The 22,313-nt window shown below is 47.2% G+C and overlaps 1 protein-coding gene across 2 annotated transcripts in view; it reads left to right on the forward strand.

Annotated features, from left to right (window-relative positions):
- SEMA3F (semaphorin 3F) overlaps positions 1 to 22,313 on the forward strand; it is a 329,656-nt gene that overhangs the window by 262,779 nt on the left and 44,564 nt on the right. For both annotated transcript variants that reach the window (XM_078661253.1, XM_078661252.1), the window contains 3 exons: positions 1,701 to 1,840; positions 4,507 to 4,621; positions 14,078 to 14,147. In XM_078661253.1, the coding sequence (XP_078517379.1) occupies positions 1,701 to 1,840; positions 4,507 to 4,621; positions 14,078 to 14,147 (325 nt within the window). The remainder of the gene's footprint in view (positions 1 to 1,700; positions 1,841 to 4,506; positions 4,622 to 14,077; positions 14,148 to 22,313) is intronic.

The raw sequence follows: 22,313 nt of genomic DNA on the forward strand, positions 1-22,313 counted from the left end.
GTTTTTACCTGCGTTGTTCCCTTATACATCTCACATACGCACCACACTTGTACGGGAGTCCACTTTCTCTGCCAGTGCATCACCTTAGAAATGAATTTTGTTGACAAGCCACAGTCTTGCGCTTATACAGTTACAGGTATTCATACGCCTTGCTATTACCAAGGTCATTAGCTCTTATTTTATCAATTGCATGAGGATAAAAGCATAAGTCGGCCCGCTACTTCTCAGCAGGCCGCATCAATACAAATTAATCTGTTTGGTAAATAGCCAAAGGTGCTAAAGGTCAGATGTACTAAAATAGCATTCTCAAAAAGTGGTTGCAATTTGCGCACAGACTTTTTGTAAATCCTGTGGTATTATGCAAACATAACATAAGGTAGGTTGAAAATCGCTACCCAAAGCGATTCGCTTTTATCACAGTGATGGTAGCCTACAGGGGTCAGAAGACCACCATATCTGTGATTGCTTTGAAATAAAGCAATGTTTTTTTAATGCGAGCTGTTTTCCTTTAACCCCTCCGCTGCGCTGAACGTTCCGCGCTGGTGCGGAACGTTCTATTGCGCGGGCAGGGCCGCGACGTTCAGCGGACGTGCGCAGCAGTACCGAGGTAGTGCACGCGACGTCCGCTGAACGTGCGCCGCACTTAGCTGGTTAAGGAAACCATTATTCTTAAATAAATAAACATTTTTAAAACATTTTTTATGGTAGTCAGTAGGCCCCTGGGCCACTGCCTACACCTAAAAATTTATTTTGACCATTTACAAAGGGGAAGGGGTAATTCGGGATCCCCTCACAATTTCAAATTTGGGTTACTGCTACCTTCCAGTAGTCTGTAAAATATGAATATTTTGCAACCGAATTTCGGTTGCAAAACATTAATATATGGCATAAGGAATCGCGATTTGGAAAAGGCAAACAAAACACTTCCCAATAGCGATTCCAAATGGTTTCCAAAACCCTTTTAGCGATTCAGTAATATGTGACCGAATATCTTGAGTACGTTAAAGCACAGTTTCTTGGCATAAATACTGCAATTTACCAAATCACAGGGTTTGCAACCAGTCAATGTATTCATACGTCTAGCCCTAAATTCCTAGTTCACCTTTGCAGGGCTCACTCGCTTTGTAACTGTTTTGAAGCTGCAGGGAAGAGTACAAACGTCAGTTCTAGAATGTTCTATTAATCTTTAAATCCCGATCACCGACCCCCTTGCATGCAAACTGTTCTGTCTATTGTAAAGCGCTCTGATACCGATCCGGGTTGGGTTCTCCCTCTATATAAAAAAAATACAAAGCACTGATAAATAAATATCATTGGCTTTAATCAGAAGTGACACCTTGGGTTGTTTGGTGATCACAGTACCAGTGTTGAAAACGCCCACTCTTCCTATAGTTCCAGATGAGTTTTTGAATGAGTCGTAATTGCTGCGAACTTTTTCGTGTCACTCTGTTTACTATGTCCTGCCTCAGATGTTTGGATGAATAACAATATCGATGTTCGGAAGGCAGTACTTTATGTGCCCAGCGCGAAGACAGCTCTGCTAACGAGCCTGTTGTAGCTCTAGGAGGGCTAAGCGCCCTGCACCTGCTGCCTCCATGCTCGGTTGTTGATGGGCACAAGTTTCCCAGCCCTTGGTCTTTGTCTACGCATGCGCCGCTGCACGTCAGAGACTGACCCTCTTTTCTTGGCCTCGCTTTCAGACCCGGCCTTTGTGCACGCCAAACTCATCCCGGACAGCGCCGAGAAGAACGACGACAAGCTCTACTTCTTCTTCCGGGAGAAGTCAGCCGACGCCCCCCAGAGCCCCACCGTCTTCTCCCGCATCGGGAGGATCTGCTTGGTAGGTTTTCTTTTCGGGACTTGATCTCAAAACATTTACTATTGTTTTTACACTTTGTTTTCTCCACTGTCACACCCTAACACGCAGTTTTCATAGCCTGGGTCTGTACACAATCTATGCATTCGTAGGTAGCACACCTACACCATTCCATTCCATTCCATACATTGCGCGCCTGTCTATTGGACCTACATCATTCCATGCATCACCTTCTTAGGCAGTGCACGATCACCTTTCCATACAGTGGCGTCCTAGGAAATGCACCGAAACCGTTCCATTCAGTTCTTTCCTGGGCAGTGCACCCACACTGTTCCATACAGTGCCTCCCTAAGCAGTACACCTACTACACCATTCCATACGGTGCCTTCCTAAGCAGTGCACCTACACCATTCCATGCTGTACCTCCCTAGGCAGTGCATCCTCACCTCTCCATACAGTGCCTTCCTTGGAAACGCACCAACACTGTTCCATACAGTGCATTGCTAGGCAGTGCACATACACTGTTCCATACAGTGCCTTCCTAGGCAGTCCACCTACATACACTGTTCCATACAGTGCCTTCCTAGGCAGTGCTCCTACATGATTCCATACTGTGCCTTCCTAGGCAGTGCACCTACACCATTCTATACAAAGCGTTCCTAGGCAGTGCACCTACACCATTCTATACAAACCGTTCCTAGGCGGCACACCTACACTGTTCTCTACAGTGCCTTCCTAGGCAGCGCACCTACAATTTTCCATAAACTGTGTTCCTAAGCAGTGCACCTACACTATTACATAAAGTGCCTACCAAGGCAGTGCACCTACACTGTTCTATACAGTGCCTTCCTAGGCAGTGCACCAGCACCATTCCGTACAGTGCCTCTGTAGACAGTGCACCTACACAGTTCCATACAAAGCGTTCCTAGGCAGTGCACCTACACTGTTCCCTACGGTGCCTTCCTAGGCAATGCATCTATATCATTCCACAGAAAGTGTCCATAGGCAGTGCACCTACACCATTCCGTACAGTGCCTTTCTAGGCTGTGCACCCTCACCATTCCATACAGTGCCTTCCTAGGAAACCCATTAAAACCGTTCTATACAGTGCCTGCCGAGGCAGTGCACCTACACTGTTCCATACAGCATGTTGCTAGTCTCCGCCCCCTACAACGTTCTATAAAGAGTGCTTCTTCCTAAGCAGCTCATCTGCACCCTTCCATATATGTGCACTCTTAAGCAGTTCATCAACAGCATTACACAAAACACGTTCCTGGGCATTGCAGTGACTCGGTTTCATATAACACGCTCCTAATCATTGCGCCTGCACCATTTGATGTAACCTTCAGGAAGACCCTTAAGACCTGGCTCTTCGGCTAAACAGATCTGCGGACCCCCCACCCCAGGGGCTTTAGACCCTCATGGGTGAGTAGCCGGTTACAATTCCCTGATTGAACTCCTTATTGTGCAGTGTCTCAGTAGTGTTCTGTACTATGCTTCCAAAAGCAGATCCGCTACAAGGCCTCTTCTACACTTTTCTATACAGCTCGCAACAGAAAGTCCCCTACAGCATTCACAATGCTTCCTCCGTGTTCCTTCACCATCCCCTTAGCTATTCCATAGCCAGCAGCCCTCCGCCATTCGCTATATATTTTCCATAACCACTGCTCCTACGTCACTCCCTACTCCTCTTCCAGTTTCAATACTATTCATCGTCAAGAATGACTTCTACATCGCCTTCCTTAACGTTTATCAATAGACAGCTCCTTATTTCAAAAATCATTTCCATACCCTTTACAGGAAGACCACTCCCTTAATCTCTTGTATAGCAAGGGCCATTCTTTGGAAATCCCCCACAGTTGGTGTTACTTTACCGCTTCCTACTGCTGTGTATCACAACCGCTCCATCACACTCATAACTCGCATGCACAGTCACCACAGCTCCACAACCCTGTGCTCCGATACAACATTTTACTCCCATGGTTCCACTACTCTTTATTTCTACACCATAACCCCATGCCTCCACCGCTCCCTATGCTAGAACACTATACCCTCTTGGCTCGACCCTCTGCGTGCTCTCGCACATTATCGCCACGGCTCCACCATTCTCACTTTTCCCACAGAATAACCACATAGCCTCACCAATCCATACAACTCCTTTACTGTGCTTGTTTGCCATTCTCCAAATCTACATCAGCTCTACTGTACCTTTCCCCAAATCTCCATCACTTTCTGCTCCTGCCTTATTCTTTCTAGTTCCTGGACAAAGAACAGTCCTACACCACTCCTGGCAGCAGGTACAACACACACAGAAGTCCATTAACACGTATAGGGCCTCTTCAGCCACTGGCCAAACCATTCCTATGAGCAACCAATGATCCCAGGTAATCTCCCATGTCTTGCACGGTGCCAGCGACATAAAATCTCTTCAGCTGCCCCCAAAACCCTTTCTTCTACTCCGTTCAATACAACTCAAGAGACAGTTCACTACACCATTAACTAGTCAACATACCACCATCAGCATTACTTTTTGATGGTGGAACCTCTAGTGGTAGGAGCTCTGTTCTTACCTGCACCATCGACAGCAGCACCCACAATGATTTTAACAGGGCTCACATAACTCCTCCTTCCCCCATCAACTGGTACTGAAATTGATGTATAATTCTCAATGTTTTGCTTACTGTTTTTAGAATGACGATGGGGGGCATTGTTGCCTTGTGAACAAGTGGAGCACTTTCCTGAAGGCTCGACTCATCTGCTCAGTGCCTGGTGCTGACAACATTGAAACCCACTTTGATGAGCTCCGTAAGTACCAATGAGCCTGGTTTCCCTCAAAAGACAATTATTTAACCTTTTTCTTTACAGGTCCTGCGAATGTACCAGTCATATGTTTCCTTATTTTGAAACTTCAGTTGACATACCTCTGAGAAGGTGTATGTTCCCTCCTGGGACCTCTTTGCCACTGTCGATGAAAGATAACCTCCTTAGAGAGTTGCAATCCTCCCATGTTAACTTTTAAGTTGGTAAAAATGCACGGTATTGGCCCAAACCAGACATATGCCCCTGGGATGAGTTTGTTGGCATATGGGCAAGGTATGGGATGATAACAAGCCTTTGGCCCCATCTAAGCAGTTCATAATGCCGTAAGCTACCACAGTAAAAGTTTGCACTCGAACACCACTGTATCAATCAATCAATCATAGTACTTGTTTTTTAAGTTTAAAGAATTTTTTTTATTGGGTACAAGAATGCAGCAAGAACAAGAAATAACAAATGTGATATGAAACACCGTAAGCAAGCAATATAATATATAAGAAAAGGAAAAACGAGAAAGAGAAAAAGAGGGAGAGGGAAAGAAAGAAAGGAGGGGAGAGGAAGAAAGGAGAAAAGGCAAAAACTCAGCAAAGGAAATACAATTTCAGTATACATATCACATCAGTATAAAATAAGCGTGCCATACTTTAGAAAAAAGATGGATAACCAGAAGAAAAAATGCACAAGTTGAAAATGTAATAAAAAAGTAAGCAAGAAACATATCATGGGGGTTTGGGTACTTCCTCAGTACGAGGGGAATGAAGTGTAGAGGATGCAGCTGAGGAGTCTAAGAAAGAGGTGATAGGCAACCACAATAAATCACGTTTGATAGCAATTGTAATAGGATAAACATAAGCTCTATCTAATCTATGATTAAAACAGACACCATACCACCAGGCCTGATAAGATATGGATGTGGTATCTTTCCATGCTTTGGTAATTTGCTGGAAAGCTATTGCTAGAAGGAGATCAATAATAGAGGTGTTGAAGGGAGATGAGGACCATATATCGAAAAGGCTACCCAGGAAAACATTTGTAAAAGAAAAAGGAAAATTAGTAGAAAAGATATTATTAATTTGTTGCCAAACCTTGGACCAAAATGTACGAACAAGAGGGCAGAGGAAAAGCATGTGCTTGAGATCCGATCGTGGGTCCAAACAAGACCAGCAAGTGGAGGGGATAGAGGAATCCACTTTATGCAATCGAGCAGGAGTGAGCATAAGACGATTATAAAGAAAAAATAAAGTTTGGGTAGTGTTGGCTGCTCTAGAGGATTTCCGTATCTTATTCCAGATATTTTGCCATAAGGAGGTAGAGAACGTTTCACCTAAATCCGATTCCCATGCTAGTTCAACAGTTGATTTATCTCTGGTAGGAGACGATTTATGTAATTTTTTATAAATCTGTGAAGCAGAGGACGAGGATAAGAGGAAAGTGAGGGTAAGAGGAGAAGAAGAGGAAGGACAAGAGATAGAGGGGGGAAGGGAGTTATAGCCTATCTGAACTGCAGCGGTCAAAAGAGCGTATTTAGAGAGGAAGGAGAGAGGAAAAGAAAAACGATGTTGAAGAATAGGGAAAGGGATACAAGCACCATGTTGAAAAATTTGATGCACCCAAAAAAGTCCTTTATCATACCACGCCTTCCAGAAAAGAGTCCTATTTTTGACCTTAATAAGAGGATTGTACCAAAGAGGAGACTGTAAAAATCGTGAATGGCTATCAAGAGTAGTCTGAAATAATGGAAGAAAAAGCTTCCTGGAATTCTTAAGAATAGGTAAAGACATCTGCTTTGGGACACGGGGCAAAGAAACAAACTCTTTAAAAGAAAAGGGATGAAAAAAGGTGGATTCAATGTCGACCCACAAGGGAAGAGAAGTATCATCTAGTAAGGTATGAGACAACAAAGAAACTGAGTGAGAAAGAAAAAATGAAGTATGGTAAGAGGAAAAATTGGGAAAATTAACTCCTAAATGTTTGGGGCGGCGAAGTTTAGAAAACGACATTCTAGCTCTTTTATTTTGCCATAAGAAACAAGATAAAATAGAATAAACAGTTTTATAACAAGATTTTGGAATATTAACAGGGAGATTAGAAAGAAAAAATAAAATAATAGGAACTAGCATCATTTTAATTGAGTCCAACCTCCCACACCAAGATAAAAATAGTGGATGCCAACGTGACGTAGAATCTGCGAGAGTAGTATGTAAGTGCTTAATATTAAGAGCCACTGTTTCTTTAATGGAGGGAGCAAACCAAAGGCCTAAATATTTAATTTTGGAGGGATTCCAATGAAAAGAAGATATCAAAAAATCCGCATGAAAACAGAATTTATTAAGAGGAAGAATCTCGCATGTATCGACATTCAGTTTATATCCTGAGACCGCTGCAAAATCAGAGACTTCAGAAAGGAATGCAGGAACAGAAACTTGAGGGTTAGAAATAAAAAGGAGAATGTCATCAGCATAAGCGGACAACTTTATTTGTTTATCACCATACGAGAAACCTGAAATATTTGCATTGAGTCGAATTTTTGTTAGGAAGGGTTCTAAAGCAAGAATAAAAAGAAGGGGTGAAAGAGGACAGCCTTGACGGACTCCACGGAACAAAGGAAAAGAAGAGGAAACAAGGCCATTAGCAAAAATAAAAGACCTAGGAAAAGAATATAATAAAGAAACATAAGAGAGAAATTGAGACCCAAAACCAAGCCATTTAAGAGAGGATAAAAGGAAGGGCCAATTAACTCTGTCAAAAGCCTTTTCTGCATCTAAAGCTATAGCAGCCAGAGAATGAGGGGAAGTTTGTGATTTACTAAGGACATCAAAAAATAAACGCGTGTTATCTGATAGATGTCGACCTTTGATAAATCCACATTGCTCCCTACCAATAAGTTGAGGTAAAATTTTGTCTAAACGTAAAGCTAAAATCTTTGCAAAAATTTTATAATCAAGGTTAATCAAAGAAATAGGTCTATAATTTTTACATAAAGTATGATCCTTATTGTCCTTGGGTAGAAGGCAAATTAATGCTTCCTGAAAAGAACCTTCAGATTTTTGGGAAGAAATAAATAAAGAAAATAATTGAAGTAATTTAGGAACAAGAAAAGCAGAAAAATGAGAGTAAAATTCAATAGAGAAACCATCTGGACCCGGAGCTTTCCCCCTCTTAAGGACACGAATGGCTTCTAAAATATCTATAGACGTAATGTCTTTGTCTAAAGAGGAAAAGTCCACATCAGAAACTGAAGGAGAAGGAATAGAAGATAAGTATTGATCAATGTCTGACGGCAAAGGGGGGGATTCAGGAGTGTAAAGATTCTGATAAAAATTAGAAAATTCACCCAAAATATCTTCATCCTTATGAAGAATGATATTAGTGGAGGAAACAATCGATTCAATTTTGGTGCGTTCTTTCTTAACTTTAAGATAATTTGCCAACATATTACCAGCTTTATTTTGAGAGGAGTAATATTTAGCACTGGATTTAAGTAAAATTAAATTCGCGGATTCGGTAGATAACTTATTGAAGGATAATTTGGCGGAAAGAAGATTATTAAGATCAAATTGAGATTTGGATGAGTAATATACCTGTTCCAAATGTTTAATACGAGAGGTAAGCGTAGAGATAGATTGCGTGTTTAGACGTCTCTTCTTGGCAACATAGGAAATGATGAAATCTCTAGAGGCAGCCTTAAATGTGTCCCATACCAGTTGAGGGGAAGTTTGAGGGGATTCATTCTCTTTAAAGAAAAAGGAGGCAAATTGAAGAAAGGAGGTAGAGAATGAAGTATCGAGGAGTAGGGAATTGTTGAATCTCCATCGCTTTGTCCCCTTACTAGGAGGAAGTAACTCAAGTTGAAGTGAAACCGGGGCATGATCGGAGATTAAAATGGAACCTATATCCGAGTGAGTGATGAGTTGAGAGAGAGCTTTGGAAATAAAAAGATAATCTATACGGGATTGGGGAGAATGGACTGGGGAAAAATATGTGTATTCTTGTAAAGTAGGGTGACAAAGTCGCCATGAATCAACTAGGGATCGTTGGGCAATAAAGGAGGTGAATTGAGTATGGATTGGAGACGGGGAAAATCGGGAGTGGGATCTATGATCAAGGAAAGGGTCCATAATCGTGTTACAATCCCCGCCAAAAATAAAATAATCATCAGTATACTGCATCGTGGAGGAGAGAATTTGAGCCCAGAACAACTTATCAGGAATTGTAGGGGCATACACATTAAAAATGGTCGAAGGAATTTTGTTGACCAACAACGATATAACAACCCATCTGCCATCCGTATCATTATCTTGTTTAACAAGTTGAACATTCAAACGTTTATGAGTCAAAATAGCAACCCCATTACGCTTTCCCGTCCCCTGAGAAGCAAAGACCTGACCCACCCAATTACGTCGTAGTTTAGAAACTTCAACATCTTTAACATGTATTTCTTGTAACAACACTATATCTGCTTTCAGATGAGCTAAGTGAGAAAGAACACGTTGTCTCTTGATAGGAGACCCCAAACCTTTAACATTCCAAGAGATTATATTAATTGACATTTAAAAGTCTAAAAAACATTTGAAACAGATGAATAATCATGCATAAATGTAACAGAACAACAAGTGAGAAAAGGGAGAAGAAGTGCAAGGAAGCGCTTAAAGTAGAGAAAAGAAAGAAGGGAAGACGCAATATATGATGATATAAGAAACAAGAAAATGAAGAGAGGAAAAGAAGAGAATTGAGGAAAAGGAAAGGAAAAAATAGGAAAAGGGGGTACAAAAAGAAGACAAAAACAATAACCAATGTAATAACAAAACACATACCGTAAAAATACAAGAGAACTGGGGATGGAGGAGCCATAAAGGAAGGGAGCACAATTGACCGAAGACTCCACGGAGACGCGGCAAGGGGAGGAACCACCGGGCAATTGAGGAGGCATAAACGGATAACAAATCGTAAGGACCACAAGACCAGCAACTAAAGGAATAGGAGAGAGAAAAAATAACAAATATGAGAAACAAAATAAGAGATTAAGACACATCAGCTATATGACAATTTCACAGAACAACCAACATTAGGAAACAGAGGGGACATCACAAGAAAAAACAGTAAAGTCAACAAAAATCATGGTTGCGGAATGTCCATCATTTCGGCGTGACAGGAATCCAGGAACTGCTGCAAGCGAACAGGATCTTCATAAGATGTCGTCTTGTTATTATAGGTGACCTTAAAGATGCAAGGATGAAATAATCCGTAGCGGGCATTTAGGGCCCGTAAAGCAGGTCTCATGTCCAAAAATCGCTTACGACGGTCTGCAGTAGCCTTGGCATAGTCCTGAGCAAAGAAAAGATTAGAGCCATTGTATGACATTTTTCCTTTTTGTTTGGCTGCATGAAGGACTCGAAGGAGGTCAGTATATTCCAGAAAGTACAGTATGACACCTCTAGGTTTTACGGAAGAAGAGGCGGTTGCTAAATGAGACGCTGGACCTAGACGATGAGCACGCTGAATATTCAAAGGAGGTGAAGTTGGAATATTGAGGAGAGTGGGAAGAAAAGATTGAAAAAACGAAATGGGATTGGACCCCTCAAGATTTTCGGCAAGGCCATAAATACGTAGGTTATTACGTCTATTTCTATTTTCCAAATTCTCAACCTGCTGTTTGAGAGAAGCAATCTCTTTCTGCATAGTAGGAACCTGGACAATGACCGTTTGAGCTGAAGCCAGGGAACCCTCAAGATCCAACACTCTCTGCTGTGTGTGAGACCAATTATCTTCAAGACTCTGGAGGCGGGAATTGGTCTCTGACATGTAAGGCCGAAGGGCTCGAATCTCCTCCAAAATAAGTTCCAGAGAAATGGCATTCGACATGCCTGTAGGAGAAGGAGGACTAGCTTTAGACCTCTTTCCTGAGGTAGGATTCGGAGATGGAGAGGAAGCTTTGGAAAGTGGCTTTGTGGAGCGCGAATTAGGAGTAGCAGAGCCCTTGATGGTAGCAGTATCAGATTGTGAATCATCGAATGAGTCCTGCAACACACTGAAGGGGTTATTATCCTCCAAAGGCGCATGAGCAACGGAGTGTTGTTGAAGAGGAACAGCACGGTTTGTGCGTGACGCTGCCATTGTGCATAAAAGTCAATTGAAAAATGCAATATGTGAAAAAGGAGAGACCAGCACAAGGCAGTCGTTAAAAGGAAGACAAATGACAGTAAATGTTCTTGAAAAGTCAGTAGTGGTTCAACAAGGGCGCCTGGCTCTGATTCACAGTAGCAGGGAGCAAAACCAAGGTCTACAGGAAGCAGGAAGAGGTCATTATAAATATAGCAATCACCCTGAGATCAAAGTGAGGAAAATTCCAAAAACAAAATGGCGGCCGAAACTTGAGGAGAGATAGAAACATGCTATTAAATCAGCATGAGAGGGTCAAAAACTGAAAAAATGTAATGAAAAGCAGCAATTTCCATAGTTCATGAAATAGTAGTAAATAGCCAACATGTCAAACATTTGAGGGAGTTCACACAACGCAAATGCGGCAGAGATCGCAAAATGGCGGCCGCAGGTCGAGCGAGCCGTCAGGAACTGCAGAGAAAGAAATACCGGCAAGTAGAGCTTCTTGTGGGCTGGAGGACACACGAAAATGCGCCGCACACCTTCCGCCACACTCCAGTACTGGTCCGGTAGTCGGAGAAGAGAGAAATCGCCCGGTGAAGCTCCCATCACCTTACGTCGTAACGGAGCTCTCCGGAATTGCGGCCATCTTCCTTGGCGCCGTAGCCACGCCCCCTCAATCATAGTACTTGTAAAGCGCGCTACTTACCCGTGAGGGTCTCAAGGCGCTGAGGGGAGGGGGTGCCGCTACTGCTCGAAGAGCCAGGTCTTAACGAGTCTTCTGAAGGCGAGTAGGTCTTGGGTCTGCCATAGGTGAGTAGGGAGGGTGTTCCAGGTCTTGGCAGCGACGCACTACCTTCCCACTCATCGAGATTGCCATCAGCCTTTTCACTGTGGTGCAGTTCCTGTATGCTCCACGCCTCCTATTTTAGTTTTTCCTGTCCCAATTCAGTTTGTGCATTCCATACTGCTTACTCTTTTTCCGCTGTATTCTCCTTTCCTCATCCTTGATCCACCTTGTAGGACAGCCTAGACCATCATGCTGCCCCAGAAGGCACACCGTATGCAGGCTCTATGCCCGCCGCAAATGTTCAGTGTAAGATGAGGTCATGGGCCAAAGAACTGAGAGGTGTTATACTTTTCCAGACAACTGAAGGTATAACTTTCTATTCTGCTGGTGTGTGGTCTGGAGGCAATATCAGGCTAGCTTGCGGATCAGTACAGCAGTGCCACGTTACTCCCTAAGCCTTCTAATTGGTACCCTTTGCAACACTGTACTTGTGGTACTAATGTGTGTTATAGCCAGTTTCTTCATGGGATATTCTATAATTCCCAGTTGCCACATTAATAGCCTATCCATGGGTTCTACAGCCCCTTAGACAATTAAATGATATGAACAGATGTAAGAAGTATAGAAATAAGCAAAATGTAGAATTGAACATTTTAAAGAATTCTGAAAATGTGAAAGAATTTGAAAGTAGGCTGTAAATTGAGTTAGTACCCTCGAACTGATTTATGTGAGCAGTGCAAGTGCTTCGAACAGAACATACCCCCAGATTCATCATGGTCATGTTTTGCGAGTCCTTAATAGCGATTTTTAAGGGATCGCTATTAAAGACTCGCAAAACGGGATTCATGTAGAAATCGCAATATTCTTAGCGATTTCTAATGCTTCCTTATTTGCGATTTGCTAATTGCTAATCGCAAATAAGGAATGGCTTTCCCATTCATTCCTATGGGAATGAATGGGGAGTCATTCCTTATTTGCGATTAGCAATTAGCGAATCGCAAATAAGGAAGCAATTTCAAGGGTGTCCAAAGGACACCCTGTTGCACCCCTGAAATGGTAATGTACACTGGTGTTGTGCACACACATGTCCAAAGGAAAAAAATAGCGCTCACAAAGGGCCAGATTCTCAGAATCGTGCCCTTTGCGAGCCGATTTTGCTTTCATGAATCTGGCTGATAGTATAGATGATGAGTGGCCTCAATTGAATTTAGAAAAGCTCCAACCTTCCCATTAAAATGTTGTTTTTTGTACATTTGTTTGTAAATTAAATAGAATATTACAGCATTGTGTGTATTCTTTAATGCTTTTTTTTCTGTATATTTTGTCAATAGTTTTATGGTTCAAATAATCGAAAATACTTAGACCAGGGTCTAGGAATACTAGGAAATCGCAAAAAAATTGCGATTTTGTACATACATCCCTATTTGCGATTCTCAAATAGCGATTTCTAAAAAATCGCTATTTGAGAATCGCAAATCAGGTTGATGATACATATCCATCCCTCGTGCATACCCCCGTTTCCTCTCCACACACACTCCCAGGAGAGCAGGTGGTTGGGGGCGAGCAGTACATGACTGGGCCCTTCATCCAATCGCGGTCCTCCCTCGCCAGTGCAGAGCCGCTCCACTGACACCACCGTGTAAGGTTGCATTCATGTCCCTGGATCTGGAACTGGACCCACGAGGTCGCCGACCCCGGACCTGCCCCAGACCACAGGGAAGGCGGCCGCCTCATGGTTTCTGCAGCACACTTGCTCCAAAGACATCAGGTATATTGGCGACACTGGAGCACTCCTGCTGGGTGTAGCGCTTCGAAGGGAGCGATGCCCCTTAACAGTAGTAGTTAACATTCCAAAGCCTGCACCCTTCCTTAAGGGGACCCAGACTTTTTTTCACAGCTTCCTACGAAGCAGTGTGTTTTTCTCTGGCTTGTATCTTCACGTGGCATTACTGCCGATGAAGTGTCTTCATGAAGCCACCAATGGTGCAGGGGGTGCAGTGGCACCGGAGCCGCGGGTGAACCCAGATTAAGGCTGGCCTGTGTTACTCAGCCAGACTGTAGGGCACATCGGAAATTTTTTTCTATATTGCATGAGGACCCTTGCCCCCCCCCCCCCCCTTTTATGGGCACCAAGCGCTATGCGATGCTAGGCGCTGCCACAGATGCTTGCCTGCTCTCTGACCCGAGTGTCTTCTTTTCTTTGATGCTGCCACCTTTTGGGGCGCTGCCTGCTCTGTTATTGCTTGATGTGCTCTTTCTATGCTTTTGTTCCAGTATCATTCTCTTTATTCAGCAATGTGCCTAATTCTGTGTTGTTTGAGGAAGGGTGGTCCCTATGGCCTAGCTCCGCGGGCAGTGCGGTTTGCATGCATGATTACCTACTGTACGGGTCGTGGTGTACTTTCTCAGCCGTGTGCTTAAGGGATGGTTTTCTGAGCATTAACCCCCAACCCTCAGAGGACCATTCACGCCGTTCTGTGAGGCTCTGGTGCTGTTCTGCTTTGTGTTCCATGATTAACTGACCTTCAAGTGGTGTTTCTTGTTCCCTCCCCCAGAGGATGTCTTTATCCAGCAGAGTCAGGATGTGAAGAATCCAGTTATTTATGCCGTTTTTTCTGCATCCGGGTAAGTTGTACCTTATTATTGGCCTTTCTCAGTCAGATCCGTGAGAGGCACCTCAGCCCTATGTTATACAAGGTCGGATGATGCTGCCAGGCTTAGCCCCATCATCAGGGGCGTAGCTTGTGGGGAGGGAGTGGGCTGGAATTGGGGTCTTACACCGCTCTAATAAATGTATTTTCTGATGACTAGTTGGGTACACGTGCTTTCAGTCTGGTGTGGTGAGCTGTATGTCCGATTTCACCTGGGATTTTTACATGCACAGACTGCCCAAAAAAACGCACTCTCTCACCTTTGTTTTGAAAGCCCTAAGAAATGTAATTATTTAACAGAATATTGTGTTTCTCTCACTTAGTACGCATACCAGTCCGCATTCCTCTTCCATTCAGCTGCCCCTTAAGCTTCTCCCATGTTCCCAATGTCTGAGTGATCGTCGAGAAAACTGACTCCCCCCCCCCCCCCCATCTTACTAACTAAGCAGCGCCCCTGTGCATCATCTTTAAATTACCCAGGCCTTCTATGCCACACCAGAGGACTGATACTAGAGCAAGGGTAAGCTCACACTCGTCTGCCAGTATCCGCAAGGTAGCTCAGCCAGTTAAGCTGTCACTGCGGATCTGTGTTGTGATCTGCTGGTTACAAATCAGAATCCAGACAAGGCAATCGTAGCCTTTCATCTTTCAAGGTCGATACCTTCAGTACTCTGATAAGATAACCGTAATACCTTTTATTGCGATACATAAACAACAAAAGCGGTGCTATTAATAATAGCTAAGTGAGAACAACTTGTTACGACATCTCTTATCAGCATACGTAAGGTAAACTCGCATAGCTTGTCAAATGCACCGCTGTCCTTGTATACCACACACTGAAACCACATATTTCACCACTGCTACCTACCTACAGCTCTCTTGGTGCACCTCAGTCCTTACATACCACGACCTCAAGCCGGATTTCGCAGAAATGTTATGCTGTGATAGCTCTCTCAAAATACCTGAGACCTTACCAATCAATCAAGCGTTTGTTAAGAGCGACTAATCACCTGTAATGGTCTCAAGGTGCTGGGGGTGGGGGAGTGGGGTGCAGGTTCCAATCCATCAAGGAGGGGGTCAGTCAAAGAGCCAGGTTTTGAGGTCTCTTACGAAGATGGGAAGCGATGTTGTCTGAGGTGGAGTGGAATGGCGTTCCAGGCCTTGGCCGCGAGGAAGGAGAAGGAGAAGCCTTCCAACCTCGTTTTTCTGGCCTTACACATCACATCCGTGGCTATCTATTTTACCACTTGTCCACACAACGACGCATCCAGCACACTCCATTCATTACCTCTATCGCCCCATTCCAGCTTTTTACACAAGGGAACGCCTCCATCTGCTCTCTCACTGTACCCCAAATATTTCCATTGTCTCCAAAGCAAGATATGTCACTAAAACCTGCCCCAGCCATTTCAGTATATGTTTATTCATGGAGCTCTGTCAGAGCCCCTCAGTTTTTACCTGTCTCAGCAGCAACAGAACCAGCTATTTTTGCGATACACCTGCCCAGATCTGTCCACGCACCTCACTCACTTCCTACAGCACCCAAGCCCACTGTTCTTACAATGAATGGTTTACACAACAGTCGGCCCACCTCACTCCTGACCAGGATATGCCTCTAGTCTAGCGCATTAGTACTGTGAACACCGTAGTGGACCGGCAATACACAGTGTGCATGGCCTGCAGTGTCAGCAGCTGTTTCACTTTTAGTTGGCACACATAACTGCGCTTAGGCAGCCCTTGCTTACAACTCCCCCTAGTATACATTGTTTGGAGCCTCGCTTGCTTGTCGTTTAAGCAGCTCCCTGTCTGTGTGTGGACTCCCCTTGAAGCCCTCTCCCAGTGGACGTCATTGGTTTCCCACGTGCCCCACCAGCACCAGCGGGTTGGTGACATTAAAAAATGGTGGTGTACACAAACAAGCTCACAAACGCACATACAGGTACAGTCACAATCATAAACACGGCCACACAAACACACACAATCAATCACACAGTGGGTCAGGAAAGCACTTACCTTGCGGGCCGTCCTCTCGCCCGTCCATGGCTCTGACTCCTCCGAGCATGAGGTGACGTAGGAAAGCAAACTACACCTCATCCAATCCAGGTGCTGCACAGAGCAGCATCTGGATTGGCTAGAGCAGGCTGTCTCAGCACTCCCAACGGTATCGGAGCCCTGTGCCTGCTCGCCAACCCAGCTGTCTTATGGAGAGTTTGAACTGCCATGTTGGTTTGGTCATAACAAGGTAGCCAGTCAAACTGACATGCACACTTCAAAGTGAAGGTGCCACTCGTCATTGCTGCCAATCAGTAGCAATGAAGCACTGGCCCCGCCCTGCCCTCTCTCTGTTTGGCAGAAAGCTGGAAAAGTAAAATAATAATTACATTTTTATTATCATTTCATTTATCCAGCTTTTTTGCAGCAGTGTAGGGAGGGGGTGTCGACGCTCCTCCACTCATATGGAGGGACCGTCATTGAGTCTGACTCTGTCTTAGAAGAGGCAGTCACATGTAAGGGAGCAGATATGGTCTTATACTGTACTGTAGCATTTATTACAATACCCCTCCGATGGGCGCTGAAGGGCTTACCCACATGGATAGCATGCTACACTGTGTGAGAAGTGTGCTAGAAAAAGTGCTGGCATTAAGCCGCAGTGGAAAGTGTTTTTGTATCGCGTGTGAATGATGCTGCGTTTAGTTGGATGTGTGATACCCACATAGACGCAGTTTATGGTTTGATGCTGGTGTCTGAAACTCCCTCTAAGGGCCCTTTTATATGCGGGATGTTCTTAACATTCTGGGTGCAAAGTTATATGCTGAAGCTCGCTTACTCTGAGAATTTATGGACGTAAGCAGAAGAGAGACAGGCGTGTGCTGGGTCACACTAGGATACAGGAGTACTACAGCCAGGGCTATAAGTGGGCCAGGTCTCAACGGTGCTGAGCAACAGCAGTTTTTTAAAAGGGGCCTCGAAACGGGTCTCTATCGGGCTCTGTTTTGTGCCCTGGCACAGGCGGTCCGTGTTTTTTCCGGACTGCAGTGATAGCAGGCACATAGATGTGCGCCTGCTCACACTGCTCACTTCTCACTAGTGGAGAAGTTATGGCATGACGTCATTCCCAGTGACCTTTTTTGGGGAAGGGAAATCCTTTAAAGAGTAATTTTCTCTCTGGATTTCCCTTCTCTTTTTGAAACTCCGGAGCAGCAACATTGTTGTGATGTCACCAGGGCTTTAAGTGAAAGCTTTTTCAATAATATATACAAGCCATAGTTGCTGCTTATTTATCTTATGCAACTAACAACCATTGATAAAGCCAATAGTCCTGCCTTGTTGTAGGTATGATTTCACTTGTATCATATATCTGGATGCAATGACAGAAACCGCAAAATACAAGTCGGGCAGTACACTATGCTCAGCACAGATTTTTAGTTTGTGTTTTTAAGCCACTCCCTTAATTATATTGGCCACGCCCCTTTGAGAGACCCCCCAGTTTTTTCATCCCACTTAAAGCCATGACTACAGCTATTGTGTGCTCTCAACTTTCGGTGTCAATAAATGCCCAAAATATATATCTATTCGAGACCTGTAGATGAGGGCAGTGTTGGAGTCCTCTGTTTGCGAGCAACGTGTAGCATGTCTCTTTAACATTACATGGCCATCCTAATGTAATTGAGTGTTTAGTTATAGTGGACTGCTAGATAAACTCCCATTCACATTGGCTATACCGTGATTGCCTAGTTGGAATACCCAGGAGTGGCTATCCCTGTCATGTAGAAATGCAATTGGCTAATCACCAAGAGCACGTATTACTTTAAACCTAGGAGGGGTTTTCGCACCACATTGAGCGGAAGGTGGGCTGTGGCCAGGAGGCATTATTCTAGCCTTTGGTTAAGTAAGTCCACATCTAAAACACTTTACACCGTGAGTTGGCTACTCAAATCGAACTTTTCTTGTTCCAGGCAGTCCCCAAGAATCCTCACTTTGAGTTAGCTGGGCAATACCCTGGATGAGCCCGCTTCCCACCTCAAACCTAGGGCCCTACTAGAAGAAAAACTCCACACGCTAAGGTGCGGGCGGGAGGAGGGAACCCTTTTACACATGATCTGGCACTGCACAGCACTCACAAAATTCTGGAAAGGTGTTATGGCCGGTCACGCCATTCTTGTTCTGTATTCTTACACCCAATGGAAGGTGTGGGGGAAATATCTACAAAAGACATCTACTGTTATCAGGACTCACTTTGGCTAAAAGGGATATTGCATGGCTATGGAAAGCAGAGGCTTCACCTTCTCTGTCAGCATGGAAGAACTACCTGGACTTTTGCATGGAGTTAGAGATTCCAATATTCAAAGCCAGGGGGTTCCCGCAAAAACATCAATCAATCAATCAATCAATCAAAGCATTTATATAGCGCACTACTCACCCGGAGGGTCTCAAGGCGCTGGGGGGAGGGGGTCCGCTACCGCTCGAACAGCCAGGTCTTGAGCTGCTTCCTGAAGGCGAGGTGGTCTTGGGTCAGGCGGAGGTGGGCCGGGAGGGAGTTCCAAGTCTTGGCGGCCAGGTAGGAGAAGGACCTTCCTCCTGTGGTGGCTCTTCGGATGCGGGGGACGGCGGCGAGGGCGTGGCTGGTCGATCGAAGCTGGTGTTTGGGAGCGTAGAAGTTGAGGCGGCTGTTTAGGTATCCTGGGCCTTGGTTGTGTAGGGCTTTGTGTGCGTGGGTGAGGAGCCGGAAGGTGATTCTTTTGTTGACCGGAAGCCAGTGCAGATCTCTCAGGTGTCCGGATATGTGGCTGCGGCGGGGGATGTCCAGGATGAGTCGTGCTGAGGTGTTCTGGATCCGCTGGAGTCTCTTCTGGAGTTTGGCGGTGGTTCCGGCGTAGAGGGAGTTGCCGTAGTCCAGTCGGCTGGTGACGAGGGCCTGGGTGACCGTCTTCCTGGTCTCGGTGGGGATCCACCGGAAGATCTTACGTAGCATGCGCAGGATGTTGAAGCACGACGAGGAGACGGCGTTGACTTGTCTGGTCATGGAGAGGGAGGAGTCCAGGATGAAGCCCAGGTTGCGTGCGTGGTCTGTTGGTTTGGGTGCACTGCCCAGGGCGGGGGGCCACCAGGAGTCGTCCCAGGCGGAGGGTGAGGATCCCAGGATGAGGACTTCCGTCTTGTCCGAGTTCAGTTTCAGGCGGCTGTTCGACATCCATTTGGCTACGTCTGTCATCCCTTCGTGCAGGTTGGTTCTGGCGGTGGCGGGGTCGTTGGTGAGGGAGACGATCAGCTGGGTGTCGTCGGCGTAGGAGATGATGTTGAGGTTGTGCTGGCGTGCGATGGCTGCGAGGGGGCTCATGTAGACGTTGAAGAGTGTTGGGCTGAGCGAGGAGCCTTGAGGAACGCCGCAGATGACTTCGGTGGCCTCCGATCTGAACGGGGGGAGGCGGACTCTCTGTGTCCTTCCGGCGAGGAAGGAGATGATCCACTCCAGTGCCTTCTCCTGGATTCCGACGTTGCTGAGGCACTGTACTAGGGTACGGTGGCAGACAGTGTCGAAGGCCGCGGAGAGGTCCAGGAGGATGAGGGCCGCTGTTTCTCCGTTGTCGAGCAAGGCTCGGATGTCATCGGTAGCTGCGATCAGGGCGGTCTCGGTGCTGTGGTTGGCCCGGAAGCCAGACTGCGAGAGGTCGAGGGAACCGTTCGTCTCAAGGAAGGCGGCCAGCTGCTTGTTGACGGTCTTCTCGATGACTTTTGCCGGAAACGGGAGCAGCGAGATGGGGCGGTAGTTCTTGAGGTCGGTGGGGTCGTCTCATGGTTTCTTAAGTAGAGCGCTGAGTTCGGCATGCTTCCAGCTCTCCGGGAAGGTAGCGGTGTCGAAGGAGGTGTTGACGATGTCCCGTAGGTGGGGTGCGATGACAGCGTCGGCCTTGTTGAAGACGTGGTGAGGGCAGGGGTCGATCGGAGATCCGGAGTGGATGGAGTTCATCGTGCGGATGGTGTCTTCGGTGCTGATGGGGGTCCATGCGCCGAGGGTGGTGGTGGGGGGCGGTGGTTCGGTCGTGGCGTGCGTCGGTTGAGTGCTGAAGCTGTTGTGTATGTCCGCGATCTTGTTGTGGAAGTAGGAGGCGAGGGAGTTGCAGAGGTCTTGCGAAGGGGTGATGTCGTTGTTTCCGGCGTTGGGGTTGGAGAGCTCTTTCACGATGTTGAAGAGTTCCTTGCTGTTGTGTGCGTTGTTGTCCAGTCGTTCCTTGAATGCAGTTTTCTTGGTGGTGTGGATCAGTTGGTGGTGTTTTCGGGTGGCGAGCTTGAGGGCAGTCATGTTGTCCGGTGTTGGGTCTCTGCGCCAGGTTTTCTTGAGTGCTCTGCAGTTCTTCTTGGAGCTCTTGAGTTCGTCATTAAACCATGGGGCTTTCTTGCTGCCGGGTCTGCTCGGCGGGGTCTTCAGAGGGGCGAGGTCGTCTGCGCAGTCGCTGATCCACTTCGTGAGGTTGGTGGCCGCTTGGCTGGGGTTCGTTGTGCTGGTGGGAGGGTTCTTGCTCAGGGAAGTAGCGAGCTGGTCTGCAGTGATCTTGTTCCAGCTTCTGCGGGGAACCTGGTGATGGTGAAGCGTGGTCCTCCTGAAGCTGAAGTGGACGCAGCTGTGGTCCGTCCAGTGGAGTCCCGTGGCGTGACTGAAGGTGATGTCTTTGCTGGAAGAGAAGACCGGGTCGAGAGCGTAGTGGGTGGGGGTGGTCACCAGTTGCTTGAGTCCGAGGTTGGCGAGGTTGTCCAGCAGGGTGGTGGTGTTGCGGTCGTTGTTGTTCTCCAGGTGGAAGTTGAGGTCCCCGAGGAGGATGTAGTCGGCGGAGGGGAGGGCGTGTGGGCTGATGAAGTCGGGAATGTCTTCGCTGAATTGGGTGCGTGGTCCCGGGGGTCTGTAGATGAGGGTGCCTCTGAGGGTGGTCTTGGGGTTGACGTGGATCTGGAAGTGCAGGTGTTCGGCGGGTGCGAGGGTGTCATCGGTTTTGGTCGAGATGCGTATGGTGTTCCTGTGGATGATGGCGATGCCTCCTCCTGTCTGGTTGACGCGGTCCCTCCGGATGATCTTGTAGCCGTCCGGGATGGCGATGGCGATGTCGGGCGCTGAGGAGGCGTTCATCCAGGTTTCCGTGAGGAAGGCGATGTCTGGGGCTGTGGTGTCGAGCAGGTTCCAGAGCTCGACGGCGTGTCTGTGGACGGAGCGGGTGTTGAGCAGGATGCACCTCAGGTGGGTGCTGCTGGAGGTCGGCTTGGTGGGTGCTGGTGTGGCGCGGGTCCGGTTGCAGGTGAACTTGCAGGCGTTGCAGCAGAAGGGTCCGTGGGTGCGTCTCGGGGTGGCTCGGTAGCATCCCGGGAATCGGCCGGAGTTGAGTGCGTTGAGGGTGGCGGCGTCGTACGTCCGGCGGGTGGGCTGGGGTCTGCGAGGGCCAGGGGTCCTGGCACTGGGCGCGGTCCAGGCACGGACGGGCGTAGACGGGCTTACCTTTGGCGTACCTTCGGCGCTCCTTTGGTGCTCCCGCTGCGCGTGTCCGCTGCGCGGTCGCTCTGGGGGCGTCATAAGAAGGGGGACGTGAGGGCGGGTCAGCTGGGCGGCGGGAGCAGCTCGGCCAATGGGCCGGTGGTGGGCGGGGCCTGGGCTAGCAGTGGCGGGAACTGGCGAGCGGCCGGCTCTGCAGTGGCTGGGCCGCTCGTGGGACCAGGGGGGCGACTGCGGCGGCGGGAAAAAAATGCGGGAGAAAATGCGGCAAGGCAGGCTGGAGCAGGAGGCGGCAGGAGGGGCAAGGGGGTGACCCGGCCTGGTGAGAGGCGCAGCAGTCACTCCCGAGCTCTCCTAGCTGTCCCCTTAAGAAGGGGGACGTGAGGGCGGGTCAGCTGGGCGGCGGGAGCGGCTCGGCCAATGGGCCGGTGGTGGGCGGGGCCTGGGCTAGCAGCGGCGGGAACTGGCGAGCGGCCGGCTCTGCAGTGGCTGGGCCGCTCGTGGGACCAGGGGGGCGACTGCGGCGGCGGGAAAAAAATGCGGGAGAAAATGCGGCAAGGCAGGCTGGAGCAGGAGGCGGCAGGAGGGGCAAGGGGGTGACCCGGCCTGGTGAGAGGCGCAGCGGTCACTCCCGAGCTCTCCTAGCTGTCCCCTTAAGAAGGG

Source organism: Lissotriton helveticus, chromosome 9 (assembly GCF_964261635.1).
Source record: "Lissotriton helveticus chromosome 9, aLisHel1.1, whole genome shotgun sequence".
NCBI classification, from domain to species: domain Eukaryota; kingdom Metazoa; phylum Chordata; class Amphibia; order Caudata; family Salamandridae; genus Lissotriton; species Lissotriton helveticus.